The sequence below is a fragment of the Geotrypetes seraphini genome, chromosome 1, assembly GCF_902459505.1.
Source record: "Geotrypetes seraphini chromosome 1, aGeoSer1.1, whole genome shotgun sequence".
Taxonomy (NCBI): Eukaryota; Metazoa; Chordata; class Amphibia; order Gymnophiona; family Dermophiidae; genus Geotrypetes; species Geotrypetes seraphini.
In genome coordinates this window covers 212377580-212392407 of record NC_047084.1, presented here as the reverse complement: position 1 = coordinate 212392407, position 14828 = coordinate 212377580, and the positions used below count along the sequence as shown (strand labels likewise).

At 43.1% G+C, this 14828-nt stretch overlaps 1 protein-coding gene across 3 annotated transcripts in view; it reads right to left on the bottom strand.

The window, feature by feature from the left end:
- The window catches only part of LNX1 (ligand of numb-protein X 1), a 241735-nt gene that overhangs the window by 66385 nt on the left and 160522 nt on the right, over window positions 1–14828 (bottom strand). For all 3 annotated transcript variants that reach the window (XM_033945384.1, XM_033945393.1, XM_033945405.1), the window contains one exon: window positions 9097–9468. In XM_033945384.1, coding sequence (XP_033801275.1) covers window positions 9097–9468 — 372 coding nt within the window. The remainder of the gene's footprint in view (window positions 1–9096; window positions 9469–14828) is intronic.

The window sequence follows — 14828 nt, the reverse complement described above, 5'->3', positions numbered from 1 at the left end:
GCCAGCTTTCTACTTTTCCTCACCTTAGTTTGCAGGCTTTCTTTTTCGGCGACCTGCACGCTTTCCCAAAGAGCCGCGCACGCGCGGCTGCTCAGTGTTCAATCTTCTGCTCTGCTGAAACTTCCTGTTTTCGGTTGCGTCAGAGCAGAAGATCGAAACTGAGCAGCAGCGGGTGCGTGGCTCTTTGATAACGTGCGGATCGCCGAAAAAGAAAACCTACAAACTAAGGTGAGGAGAAGGGAGAGAGCTGGCTAAACACTAGGATCAATTGGGCAGGCGGGTGTGGGCTGCGGGGACCGTGCGATCCTTCATGCCTCACTGCGGGGACAAGACCATTCACCGCTCCACGGGGCGTTGAATGGCCTTGTCCCCGTCACCGCAGCGACTGCTAGTTTTCGTTCCCCGTTTTGGCGGGTTACCCGCGGCTAAACACGGTGGCCGCGGATAAACCGCCACCGTGTCATTCTCTAGTTCTTATGTTCATTCTGTATTCCTGCAGAGAATAATTTTTTCAGCTGCTCTTGAAGCCAGGAGAGCACAGCTTCAGTGCTCGGGCCGCTGCTATTTAATATATTCATAAATCATCTAGAAACAGGGACGAAGTGCGAAATAATAAAATTTGCAGACGATACCAAACTATTTAGTGGAGCTCGGACTAAAGGGGACTGCGAAGAATTGCAAAGGGACTTGAACAAACTAAGGGAATGGGCGACGAGATGGCAGATGAAGTTCAATGTTGAGAAATGTAAAGTATTACATGTGGGAAACAGAAACCCTAGGTACAACTATACGATGGGAGGTATGTTATTAAATGAGAGTACCCAAGAAAGGGACTTGGGGGTAATGGTGGACATGACAATGAAGCCGATGGCACAGTGCGCAGCGGCCGCTAAGAAGGCAAACAGAATGCTAGGCATAATCAAGAAGGGTATTACAACCAGAACGAAAGAAGTTATCCTGCCATTGTATCGGGCAATGGTGCATCTGCATCTGGAGTACTGCATCTAATATTGATCGCCGTACCTTAAGAAGGACATGGCGTTACTCGAGAGGGTTCAGAGGAGAGCGACACGTCTGATAAAGGGGATGGAAAACCTTTCATACGCTGAGAGATTGGAGAAACTGGGTCCCTTTTCCCTGGAGAAGAGGAGACTTAGAGGGGATATGATAGAGACTTACAAGATCATGAAGGGCATAGAGAGAGTAGTAAATAATAAAAGAACAAGAAGGCATTCAGAAAAGTTGAAAGGGGACAGATTCAAAACGAATGCTAGGAAGTTCTTCTTTACCCAACGTGTGGTGGACACCTGGAATGCGCTTCCAGAGAGCGTAATAGGGCAGAGTACGGTACCGGGGTTCAAGAAAGGATTGGACAATTTCCTGCTGGAAAAGGGGATAGAGGGGTACAGATAGAAGATTACTGCACCGGTCCTGGACTTGTTGGGCCGCCGCGTGAGCGGACTACTGGGCACGATGGACCTCAGGTCTGACCCAGCAGAGGCATTGCGTATGTTCTTATGTTCATATGCTTTATCTTTTGCTCTCCGGGCCACAGTGATACACCCATGTCTCTTCACTGGTGGCAATTCTCTCCAGAATATTTTAATCTTCTTCATACCATCTCAGAAACTGGGTCACAAGCTCCACACACTGTTGCTTGTACATATCAGTAAGCTGGGGACCCATGATGTGCAGACTTTCGTGTATCCCAAGTCATCGTGCATTATGGCAGATCCAAATATGCTGCCAATTGAAACACCATTATCCGTCGGACTTCTCTAATCAAGGCATCCGGGACAGACAGGGAAAATGCTTGAGTATATGAATAAATTCATGTAAACTGTTCTGAGCTGCCTTGGGATTATGGTATAGAAAATTGAATTAAATAAATAAAATGGAAAAAATTAAAATGTACTTGTGCATTCCCCATTTTATAAAAGGAATACATGTATATGGAAAAACATATCCATACTGGGCTTTGCACCAGCTCATAGGCATACATAGTGCAGGTTTTAAAAAAGTGGGATTAAGCAAGTCATTCTCCTTAATCCCATGTAGTTATTTCTTCCTCCAAAATGAAATCAAATTAAAATTGCAGCCTTTCTATTTAATTGGGGCACTTACGCATATAGGTTTGTAAAATGGGACAGCTGCACGTGGAAGTGGCAAAATCACACTAAGTGGGATCTTACCAGGTACTTGTATCCGGAATTGGCCATTGTTAGAAACAGTATACTGGGTCTTGATGGACCTTTAGTTTGTCTTGAAGTGTCCCAATATGGCAACTCTTATGTTCTTATGTAATACACCCGTAGGGTTACCAGATGTCCGGACTTCCCCAGACATGTCCTCCTTTTCGAGGACATGTTCAGGGGTCCAGACGGCTTTTCAAAACCCAGCACATTGTCCAAGTTTTGAAAAGCTTCCTGTCAAAATCGCGTCAGGAAGGGGCATCCGCGCACGCGCAGACACACTTGATGTCATTGCATCGCATTCATACATGCTGTCTGGGGGCGAAACAGGATGTGACACAGGTGGAATGGGCAGAACTGGGTGGGCCTGGGGGCATGGCCATAGGTCCGGATTTTCCTTTGAGAAAATCTAGTAATCCTATACACACGCACTCCTGCAGGTATTTTAGAAGAGACTCAGTGCTGGCAGATCCTTTTCTAAAATACCACCAGAAATGAGGAATGGATGTCTCAATTCCAATTTCTACATTCTTCTAAAAAGAATACCACTGCTCCACCAGCAGCAGGATCAGCAAGGGTACCTCAGTCTTGCACTGTGACAGATAAAACAGAATGGTCTCTTTGGGCCAGAGGTCAAGGCCTGCAGTTCTCAGAGATAAACCAAGGACTCACCTTTCATTTAAAATACTGCAAATGGTAAAAAAGATAGGTTCATAAGAAAAAATATTGGCTAAAACCATTCCTCTTAGACACCACTTTCAATCTACAGCCATCTTGAATTCCCTCAGTGCTTTTCATTTTCTGACACAATATTAGTATTTGATGTGTTTTCTTTTTTTTTAGAACCCTGCCTAATTAGTCATGCTCGCTAGTGTAAGTCAAAGTAAATGATGGGTCTGCTGTGCTGACTCTGGCCAGAAGCCCATGCAGGCTTCAAACCAATGTATATAAATCATCAGTGTAGCATAAGCAACTGAAAAGGGACACAGGAGGTAGAGACTTTTAAAAACAAGGACATGGTTCTAAATAAAGGTGTACGGATTTTACAGTATTTAAAAATGATAAACTATAAGAAATAACACACATTAGGGGCAAGAAAGACTTATGTATAAGGCCAAAACATGAAGTAAAAGAACCAAGAAAGATGCAAGTTAATATCTTGGCTACTGTTCCTGCTTTAAAATAGCTCTTCAGACCACAAAATCGTCTGCTAAATTTATTTTTATGTAGACTGTCATGTAGACAAACTGTTCATGTCCCATTTGTCCTGGTCTATGCAGATGGATCATTTCTTATAAGCTGATAAAATCCTGCTGCTATCCAAACAAGCAAAGTGGTTTTCCATTCTTTTATGTTTCTGCTGATCGGCTGCTTGATTAGTTCCTTGCTATTTTCTCTCAAGGTTTTCTTGCTTGTTTCCCTGTTTCAATGGGATATTTTAATCAGACATATAGGGGTAAATTCTCAAAAGGTCACTGAATTTTAGGTGACAGGATCCTGTGGACAAGGGAGGGGGGAGGGAGAATTCTAGCCTAGCCAAATTCCGCACACAACTCCAAATTTGTCAAATGACTTTAATTGACATTTTAATTGAAAAAAAAAACATTAAAAACCAATACCCCCCCATTAATTTAACCTTAATTGAAGTAGCATGCAGAATTCAGTATGGTGCTTACCGATACCTAAGTCGAGGTGCTTACCTCAAAAGTGGGTGTGGTTAGGGGGCAGAGAATAGGCGTGGTATGACTTAGGCATCGTTAGGCATCTGTGTTAGGTGCTGGTAAATTAGGCCAGGAAAACTTTGGCCTAATATACTGGCGTCTAACATTAGGACACCTAGCAATGCCTAAGTCAAGTTAGTTGCCAGTATGCGCGAGTCTGTAAATGGCACTGAGAAGCGCCTAGGAGTTAGGCACGGTTAGGCACCGTTTATAGAATCAGGCCCTAAGTGCAAATTTTATAATGGCAGTTGTGTACGCAACTGCTACTGTATAATACTATTTTATGTATTTAAAACATTTGTAGACCGCTTAATATCTAAGCGGTTTCCAGCAGCAAACATACATATATTTTCTAATAAAACACATTAACAAACAAAAAATCAAACAATCTCTATTTTCTCATCATATATGGTGACTAAATGTCAAGGCAGTTGAAGAAGGAAATAGCCTCCTTACACATAGGCATGAACAAAAAGTTGTATCTTTAGTAACTTAAAGTTAGCACAATTCATACACAATTTTAAATGTCAAGGTAAATTATTCCAGAAATGTACCCCAGCAATGCAGAATATTCTAGTTTTTGAAAATACATATCGTACGCTTCTTTCCTCAATCGTCTAAGTCTGCATTTACTATATGGCCCAGATTCTCAGCCAAGTGGGTCCACAGTAAAAATGGAGAAACCGAAAAACAAGAGAAACTGTGGAAAAAAATGATCTTGATGTAATAGTTTATTGAAATCTTCACAAATAAAAGTGATGCAGACACATGATAAATCCATGTAACACACAGGGTAAATGTGGTATGGACCCGACCATCCGTGTTTCGGTCATAAATAACCTTCATCTTGGGTCCAATTCCAAATTGCCACAAAAGTTATGGTATGCACTCTACGCCAGCAGTATTCCTTTTACTAACACACAGTTTTCCGGATGCTTTTTCTGCATACCATTACTTTTGTGGCAAAATAGAATTGGATAACGAACAAAAGAAAAAAAAAACTGCAGGAGTGGTGTACAAGATGCCAAGTCTTTACTCAACGAACATAGATATGAACATAAAACAGTTTGTATCCAAAAGATGGTCCTAGAGGGTTGGTGAACCAGGACCCGACACTGTCTGTGTTTCGAAGAAACACTCCTTCCTCAGGGGTCCTGGTGTAAAAATGTGGATGTGTCAAACAGATTTGTATGCATCAATAAAGGAAGTGTGAATGGTGACAGCAGAGGTGTGTGACATGATGAGCCAATATATAATTGTGGTGAAACATCTTTACAGTTTTATTGGAGTGTAGTCGTGGTGATATTAGAGTGTAATTGATTAATGCTAATCAATCAAGTGAAAAATGTGGATACATTATGACCCCAGATGAAGGTTATTTATGACCGAAACATGGACAGTGTCAAATCCATATCACATTTACCTTGTGTGTTACACAAATTTATCATTTTTCTGCATCGCTTTTATTTGTGAAGATTCCAGTAAACTATTACATCAAGATCATTGTTTCCACAGTTTCTCTTGTTTTTTGGTTCTTCAAAGGAAATGGTCCAGAGTACTTGAAGAACAGATCTCCCTCTATATACCTTCAAGGTCAAGAAGGTCCTCTCAAGGAGTATCCCTAACCACACCCTCTCCGAAGAATATAGCATGGTTTGATACCCACCAGCAAACCTTCTCTGGAGTAGCCTCCACAATTTGGAATGCACGCTCTGAAAGGCTTCTCTTAACACGACTATCTCTATTTCAGAAATCAGGAGAAGGCTCTTCACCCAGGCCTTTAATGGAAGACATAGCTAACTTGCTAGTCACATACTCAAGGGGTGACACTTGGCTGCACACACAATAGCAGGACATCTTTATCCATTCCTTCTCTAGCTGAGGTAATTTTCAAGCACCAGTCTGACCTCATGTGCAACTTTCTTCAAATTAATTCCTTATTTTCTAACCTCTGTTACTCTATCTCTTCTCTCTCTATACTCCTTTGCTTACACCCTACACGTCTATTAAAATGTTTTATCACGCATTGTGTTGACATTGTAATTTAACAGCCATGGAGAAAAGACAAGCCCCTGAGGAAGAGAACGAAACAGGGGGCTTTGTAGGGCATTCGGTTGAGGCAGCCCCCTAAAGAGAGAGCTTTGACTCCATGAGGACTCTTGAAAGCTAAGTTTTTCTGTATATTACATTCTATGGAGAAAACTGCTATATTTAAGAACTGTTAGATTCAAACGTTTTCACTGATGCTCTATTGATTTACTTGATTCCAAACCTGCACTTGGCACTTTACAATTTATTGATTGTTTTATATATGAAAGACACTTTGATATTTAAAAGGTTCATGGGGGGACTGAAGGTGATGTTTGTGGGTATAATCCTGTAGGGCGTTCTTTGCGCTCATGCGCTGAGGATACACCCAGGTGAACTCCTTTGGAGCTTTTTCTCTCAGGAAGTTCCCAGGACTGATTAGTCTCCCTGTGTTAACCACTCTACAAATTTAATTCTTCTCAATTCTTTTTGAATAGAGTGAGTGCTAGTGCATAGTTGGAATACAAGGAACTGAAGCAGGTCTGTGTGAGTGTACTATATTTGAAATTGACCCCTTCATATTTACATAGAACTTTAGGCTTTGTGATATTTTGGGATGTAACATACTATGCCATACTTTGTATTGTAATCTGAATATTTTATTTTACTGCTGTAATTGTGTGTTGCTTATGTTTGACTTATTCATGCTGTATACTACCTTGAGTGAACTCCTTCATAAGAACATAAGAATTGCCACTGCTGGGTCAGACCAGTGGTCCATCATGCTCAGCAGTCCGCTCCCGTGGCGGCCCTCTGGTCAAAGACCAGCACCCTAACTGAGATTAGCCCTACCAGCGTACGATCTTTTCATCAGGAACTTGTCTAACTTTGTCTTGAATCCCTGGAGGGTGTCTTCCCCTATGACAGACTCTGGAAGAGCGTTCCAGTTTTCTATCTCTCTGGGTGAAGAAGAACTTCCTTACATTCGTACCTTCAAAAAGGTGGTAAATAAATTCTAAATAAATAAACATTTATGTCCACAGGAGAGCACTGCATATAAATCACTTTAGCTAAGAAAAAGTAATCAAAGAGTAACGAATAAATAAATAGTATTTGTGAGTAATTATGTGTTCTACTTCCTTTGGAGAATGTGTTTGTGTTTGTGTTTTCTCAAAACCAGACTAGTTCATGAGTTCAGCAAAACTTAAGGAACATAATGTTCAGGATATATTTTAAAAAATGATCAATATAGTGATATAAAATAGGCCCCAATTCTTTAATGAGTTAGCCAGTGTTATATTAGTAGAACATAAGTAATTTCCTGAAAGAGGCCATGATATGAAGCTCCAGGAAAGGAGGGAAAAGAAGGTCAAAAGGAATATGAAAAAATACTTTTCCATGAGAGCGTGGTGGAGACATGGAACAAACTTCCAGCAGGAAAATAGGAGCCAAAACAGTGGCAGGAATAGACACAGGAAGGTTAATCCTTTTAACGGGACACTTAGGCAGTTAAGCTATATGACAACAAAACGTCATTTGCCGATAATAGTGTACACTCTTCATAAAGAGCAAAGACTGCAAACACTTTGCACATGGTGTGCAATTTTTAGTAAGTATGTGCCCTCATTACACAAAGGCCCAGATTCTATAAGTGGTGCTTAAAGTTAGGTGCCTAGATTGGCATGCCTAGCTGATCTAATTGCCTAACTAAGGCCCCCCTTTTACTAAGCCGTGAGAGCGAGTGCTGTGTGGCAAATGCTCCGCCTATTCACTCCCTATGGCCATTGGAGCATTTACCGTGCCAGTCCATGCTGCCTGCTTTAGCAAAAGAGGGGGGCTAATTATTTAAAAGGTTTAGTCAGCACCAATAATTAAAAATTAGCACCTTATAATTGACCTAGATTATGCTCAATTGGAGGGTAGATGCCTAACTTGGTAGGATCATAGAATTCCTATGAGCATCGGAACTTTTACTGCTGTGGCCAACGATAAAAAACGTTTGTCTGGCTATTTCCAGAGTTAGCTGGCAAACCTTATGAATAGCTCTCTTAGTGAATCAGCCTTACAGTACAGTTGGGACAGGATTGAGGCTTCTCTTGAGATGGTACCCCAGTGCACTGAAGTCACTGTTTCCCTCCAAGATCAACCTTGGTATCAAGAGAACTATGTTGGTCATGTACATATAATGCAGTTGGCCACTCAGAGGGTTGATCATCTTAGTGCACATCAATAGCATTATGAAAAGAACTTCAAATGAATTTTTGTAGCTGCAACTGAACTTTTCAAATACTCCAATCCAGCGTCTCAGTCACACCATGTAAAAAAACTTTTACATAAGCTGTTCATTCCCTTTTCTGTAGCCATTAACTTAGATATTAACTGATATTCTCTCAGTATACAATGAATGGGCCCTGCCAACTTAAAATTATGCTGAGTGAGCTGGGAGGAGATAAGCAGTGGTGCTTATCTTGGCAAAGCCACTGAATATCCCCTCTGACTACTGCAGCACTCTACGTTTAAAGGTAATGATAAAGGGGATGGGACTTGATATACCACTTTTTTCTGTGTGGTTTACACAATCAAAGTGGTTAACATAATTTAGACATAATTTAGACTTATTTTGTACCTGGGACAATGAAGGGTTAAGTGATGTCCAGAATCACAAGGAGCTGCAGTGGGAATTGAACTCACAACCTCAGTGTGCTGAGGCATAGTGGTAGGTTAGTCCAGGCATGGAGTCTGGGTGAAGCCAGGAGTTTTGTAGGCAGTGGCAATATTCAATCTTGGTGCCCATATAGCTAACTGGGCAAGTAGGACAGCTTAAACATCAGTTTTAATTTTGGCCAGTTAGCTATGTAGGCACCTCCTAGAACTTGGGATAGTGCGTAATAAAAATGTTTTGAAATAAATAAATGACACTGAATATTGGTGGTATCTGTATAACTTTTAGGCACCACCAAAAACTTCAGGATAATCAGTGTTTGAAACTGGACATGGCCTGGTACTAAATAGCTGGGTCTATTACAACCAGCTTCAATCAACCAGTCAGCATTTGAAAGCCTAATTGCTGCTGGCTGAATATTGACCCAAATGTATTTTTTTCCTCTTCTCGGCTGAACAGAAGCAGAAAGATCTTTCAGGTACTCATCACAAACCTGTATAAGCTGAGCTGCATCCTCTGGAGTGCCGTAGTGTAGGTCATAGCCATTAATAGCTAGCACCCTATCATTCTCCTGCAGTTGTCCATCCTGTGCCGCCAAGCCACCTTCCAGCATGTTAAAGACAAATACACCAGGTTCCTCTGAGTTGCAGGCAAGCCTTATCCCTAGTTGCACATCCCGGCTGCTTTTATTCAGAATGACATGAAGGCTGTTGTCCCCAGCATGCTGAGAATCATGAGGAAATGGGTTGTTTCTGCAGCGATACTTCTGCTCTCTCAATACAGTAAGCCTCAGAATCTGGCAGGGTTGCTTTAAAATTGACAGTGCATAGTTGTGAGGCACGCTGCTGATATCAATTCCATTCACCTGAAAGAGAGAGACCCATATGAAACTTATGGTATGCACGCTGAGAAAGCAATGCCTAGCTCACAATCTAACTAAGCTACCTGGGGCAATGGAGGGTTAAGTGACTTGCCCAAAGTGGTGCTGGGATTGAACACATAACCACAGAGTGCTGAGGCAGAAGCTCTAACCACCAGGCCACTCCTCCACTCCATGTTCTGTGCAATAATTCTTCAATTCACTGTATCTGAAATGTTGGTATTTAAGAAGTCACACTAAGAAGGTAATTCTATAAAAATACCTAATTGACCAGAATATCTGCAATTAATATGTATTTATGTATATGCACATAAATGCAAACATGCCAAAAATCCAGCTGGAGTAAGTACTTGCATCTAACCACATCCTTGCATACACTAGTGGCCCTGAAACACTTTGGGCCGTATTCAATAAAAGGCAGCCCGACTGTAGGCGGCAGGAGGCGTCCTAACGCTGTCTAACTAGCCAATCGGGATGCACGTTTTCTAAAAAAAAAAATCAAAAACAACCCAAGGTAAGCCACCTACACTGTAGGCATCTGTTGCAGTTGAGAGAGATATATAGGACAAAGGCTGGGCATGGTTTTAGGCATCTCTCTAGGGCCCAAAAGGTGCCTGAAATGTAAGCCATTGAAATGCTGGCCTACATTTCAATTTGATGCGGCCGCTAAACTGATCGCGACTACAGCAGGGAACCCCCGAACCCCATTGCGTGTCAGCCAGCAGGAAGGATGCCCATTCCCTCCTGCGAGCACCCCCTCCCACAACATTCCCGGTAGGAGGGATGCCCACTCCCTCTTGCCGATACACCCCCAACATCCCTGGCAGGGGGATGCCCTATCCCTTCTGCCGGCACCCATGGGAGTGGCATTAGGCATCTGGCCAATTGGAGTCTCAGGCCACTCTCAGTGCATCCCAGAATGCACTGGGAAGGAAGCCCAATACTCCAGGTGGCCCAGGTACCTAAAGCCCCTCCTATGGGAGGAGGCCTTAAGCACCTGGGCCAATCAGGGCCTTAGGCCCCTCCCCAGTGCATTTCAAGATGCACTGGATGCACAGGATACACTGGGAAGGGGAAGGCCTGCCATTCTGAAGAGGCAGGCCTGCTGGCTGGAGGGAGTAACTACTCAGTCAAAACTAGCCAACTCAATTTCAAACTAACACTATGTTGTTTTTGAAGTCCTGCTGACATTTTTAGAGACCCAAGTCTGATTATTGCTTTGAACAGCTATCATCTATTCAGCAATAAGTTCCCTGATGCAGGGATGAAATGTGAACTTTCACATCGGAACCTTCAAGATGAGATAAGTGTTTCATCTCTTTTTGACTTCATTTGATTTTTAAGGGTCCAGTACTGTTTTTCAACATAACATTTTATGGGAGCCCGAGACCTCGTGTCGAAGGGCAAAATATAATACGGGGCTGGTGGGCCTCCGTTTTGCCCTTCGGCCGGGGCGGTCGGGGGGGGGTGGAGGAATTCGCTCGGCGGCTGATTGGCTTAGCTTAAGGCGAAAGCCAACTTTAAATTTGATAGGGTGCGCGGCGGAGGCGGTTCGGAGGCGAGGGGATTAAAGGGGGGGGCAGTGGAGGACTCAGCCATTTGGGTCCTCCAGGGCGTTTTTCCCTCCCACCCTCCCTTTGTTTTCTTGTTCTTGGGAGTAGTTCGGGGGCGGATCTCCCGAGCTATTCGGTCATTGGGCTCATCGGGTGATGAGCGGTGGGCCGGCGGGGTGCCGTGCCTGGGGGGTCAGGTGACCCGGATAAAGGGGCATGAGGGACATGCCACCCCTCTGACCCTTGTTGAGGTGGCAGGGTCGAGGGCACTGAAAGTTTGTTTTTTGGTAGCTCGGGAGGAGCTCTTTGATTTATGTTAATCACTGTTTGAAGGAAATTATAATATGTTAATTATTTTATTAATAAACTGAGCTGCGGCTAATTACCAAAAGTTGTTTTTGCGTGCTATTGTTAAATAGGTAGAAGGTTTATCAGGGTAACATCGGTCGGGAGGGGGTGTGAGTCACAGGGAGCAAAAAAGGGCACATCCAGATCCCGTTGTTAATTAAATATGCTATTGTAACACCCTTCTTCTCAGACTGAGGTAAAAGGTATCCCTCTTGAAATAAGATTTATTTTGTAGTCGTGAACATCAAGGGTTAAAATGATACCTTTCCCCAGGAGAAGGAGTGGATTACATAAAAATATAATAGTGAATGTAATAATAAAATGTAATGTAACCTGGAAATAAAAAATGTTAATCAAACCATAAACAAAATAGATATAAAGAAGCACTACGGATTCAGAATTTAAATTAGAAATAATATTTAATAAACAAATGCTGTATATCAAATCTAGACATAGAAATTCTACTTCCCCTCTGTATAGTTCTTCTTGGAGTTTTTTTTTCAGGTTAGGGTATTTGAGGCTTTATGTCCTTTCTATGTAGGGTTACCACATTGGCGCGCTGTTGCTAGCAGACTCTCTCTTCCTGGAACTAACCTATTACTCTGACTAAAACAAATCAATAAGGGAAAACCCTATCCTAATCTAATAACCCCAAAGTTGCCTAAAATACTTTCTAAGCTAAAAAACCCCCAGATAATTGATGTTCCCTATACTTTTTCCCTCCCCAGTATCTCCTATATATAATCACAAAACTCATACTTCCTCTAAACATTTCATGCATATAAATCTTTTCCCAGAATCCCAAAAATCTTCACAGAAATTATTCCCAGAAAAAGATTTCCAAGGCAGTTTCACAACTTTGCTTCACTGATATTTCTCTCACATTACACAGGAATCTCACACAGGATCTCTCATACAATCTTCTCCAAAAATCAGCACCACAGATTTGTCACTCAGAGAATCTCTCAAAACACTTCCCAGAAGATTCTCACAGACTAGTTCTAGTATCAAATAGTTTCACAGATAAAACAATTCTTCACATCAGCCAGAAAGAAATGTTTTTCACCCTTGGATAAATACCAGAATCTATATATCAAACCTCAACTTCAACCAAAACCTCCAATTCCTATTCAAAATTCAATAAAACCAGCTATAATTACCTACTCACAAGGCACAGAAACCAAACTACCTGCACACAGATCCAAGTCACCCTCCCAAACTGTCAAATCTGACAGAATGTTCAAGCAGCTGATGCTGATCTCTGCACTAGGACAGCAAATCTGTGCAGGAGATCAGCAACAGAATACCAAAATTGCACCAATACAAAAAAATACACAAACCAAACTTCTCAAAATAGGAAAAAACTCACAGTTCTTACATTCCAGATTCTCTCTGCTTCAAAAACCCTTCAAAATCTTCTTTAAACCCTGTTTTTCACACTCAAGTAACTTTCAAACTTTTAACCCTGGTTACACTATGATTGGATGGAGAGGTTATATATGGGGAGTATTCTCTGGGTATAGTCTCCAGGTCTCTGAGCATATAGTTTTGTTTAAATATTTTATTTAATTGACATTCACGTTTAAAGATTGCCAGATATTCAGGGGAGTCTATTATTCTCACAATGTTAGGGCTGGAGGGAGTAGGCATCCCTCAGGCCAGCCTTTCTATTAAAGGTCCGGGGGGTCCAGGTGGGCTTTGGGAGGTGGGGGTTCAGGGGGTACTGGCATGAGGGAGTGGGCATCCCTCCTACCAGAGATGTTGGGGGAGGGGTGCTGGCAGGAGGGAGTGGGCATCCCTCCTGCTGGGGATTGTTAGGGGTTTGCGGCAAGATGGATTGGGTATCCCTCCTGTGGTGAACAGTGTGTGTGTGTTGGGGGGGGGGGGGGTTCAGGGTGATGGCGGGAGGGAGTGGGCATCCCTTCTGCCGTCCAACTTGCAGTGATTTCCGTGCTAATTCTGCTCAGCTGATCATGGTAGGGAGATTCCCTGGCTGCGATCAGCTCAGCGACAATGCAATTCTCTAAATGGCATCTGTGACATGGATGCCAGTTAGAGAATCGGGATGGTTAGGTGGGGTTAGGTATCTATCCATTAGAATAGACGAGATTCTGTATAGGACACCCATGTGCATTTCTCAAAAGCTGAGACCAGGCATCCTATACAGTTTTCCAAGATCATAGAAATGTATTCAACTGTTGCTCCAGTTACTTATTTAATCTTGCAATGTATGTTGTTTATAAACATTCTTTGATTGTTTATAAATATTACTGGTAATATTTGTCTAGTAATTTTGCTTATTTTGTGGTTAGGAATGACTTTTAGTGATTTGACATCAAAAAGGTAATCAATCGGTCATGTTTCTTTTGATATGTATTGCTTAGATTTGAGCGAATTCTGTACAGCACTGTTCTTCAACCGCCGGTCCGCAGAAAATTTCTGCTGGTCCGCGCAGGGCTGAGATAGAGTCAGCAGTTAAATTTCCTGTCGACTGTGGTAGTGTTGAAAGGCTGCTGTTCCTCCCAGCCTTGGGTGATCAAGACAGGCTGCTGACGTCGGGGCCTTCCTTCTGTGAGTCTCGCCTGTTCGGAAAAGGAAGTTGAAACAAAATAGGCAGGACTCAGAGAGTGAAGGTCCCGACGTCGGCAGCCTGTCTTGATCGCTGCCCCTGCCGAGTTGCTGAAGAGGGCTGCGGGGAAGGTGAAGGTGTTAGGGAGAGAGCTGCAGGTACAGGTGCAGGTGGAAGGGAGATGGTCAGCGTGTGCGGGAGCAAGATCCTGGGGAGCCTTCGACAGTGGCTGCCTCCCCTCCCAGCAGCTCTTGTACTTGCCAGGGCAGTGATTCATCGGCAACTTCCTCTTTCCTCAGAGGCGACAATGGACCCAAGGCTGCCTAAGTAAATCGCTGCTGCAGGCAAGTACTGTTGCTGGAAGGGGAGGAAGCCACTGTTGGAGGCTGGGAAGCTGCTGGATAAAGGGGGAGCTGCCTGTGGACCTGGAGGGAGGTAGAAGGAGAGTTGCTGCTGGGAGGGGAAGAGGGAAAGGGATGGGAAGAGAGTTAGTGTTGGATAGGGGGAGAAGGGAAGGGAGAAGGACAAAAGGAAGGAAACAGTTGGTAGGGAGATTACAGGAGGGGAAGGTGGTCAGGGTGGAATGGAGAGATCAGATGAGGGAAAGGGGAGAGAGAGGAATGAGAAAGTAGAGAGAGATTGATTCTGGAAAGGGGGTCAGCAGAGAAATGAGAGAGGGATAAAGATGCTAGATCTGGTGTAGGAGAGATAAAAATGAAGAAAGCAGTGAAGCTGGAATGAATCATGTAAAAAGGAGAGAGGAGGCACAGGCTGGATGGAAAGGGGAGAGGGGCATAGAAAGAAGTCAGATACATATGGAAGGGGGAGAGGGCAGACAGTGAATGGAACGGGCAGATGTTGGATTGAAGAGACAG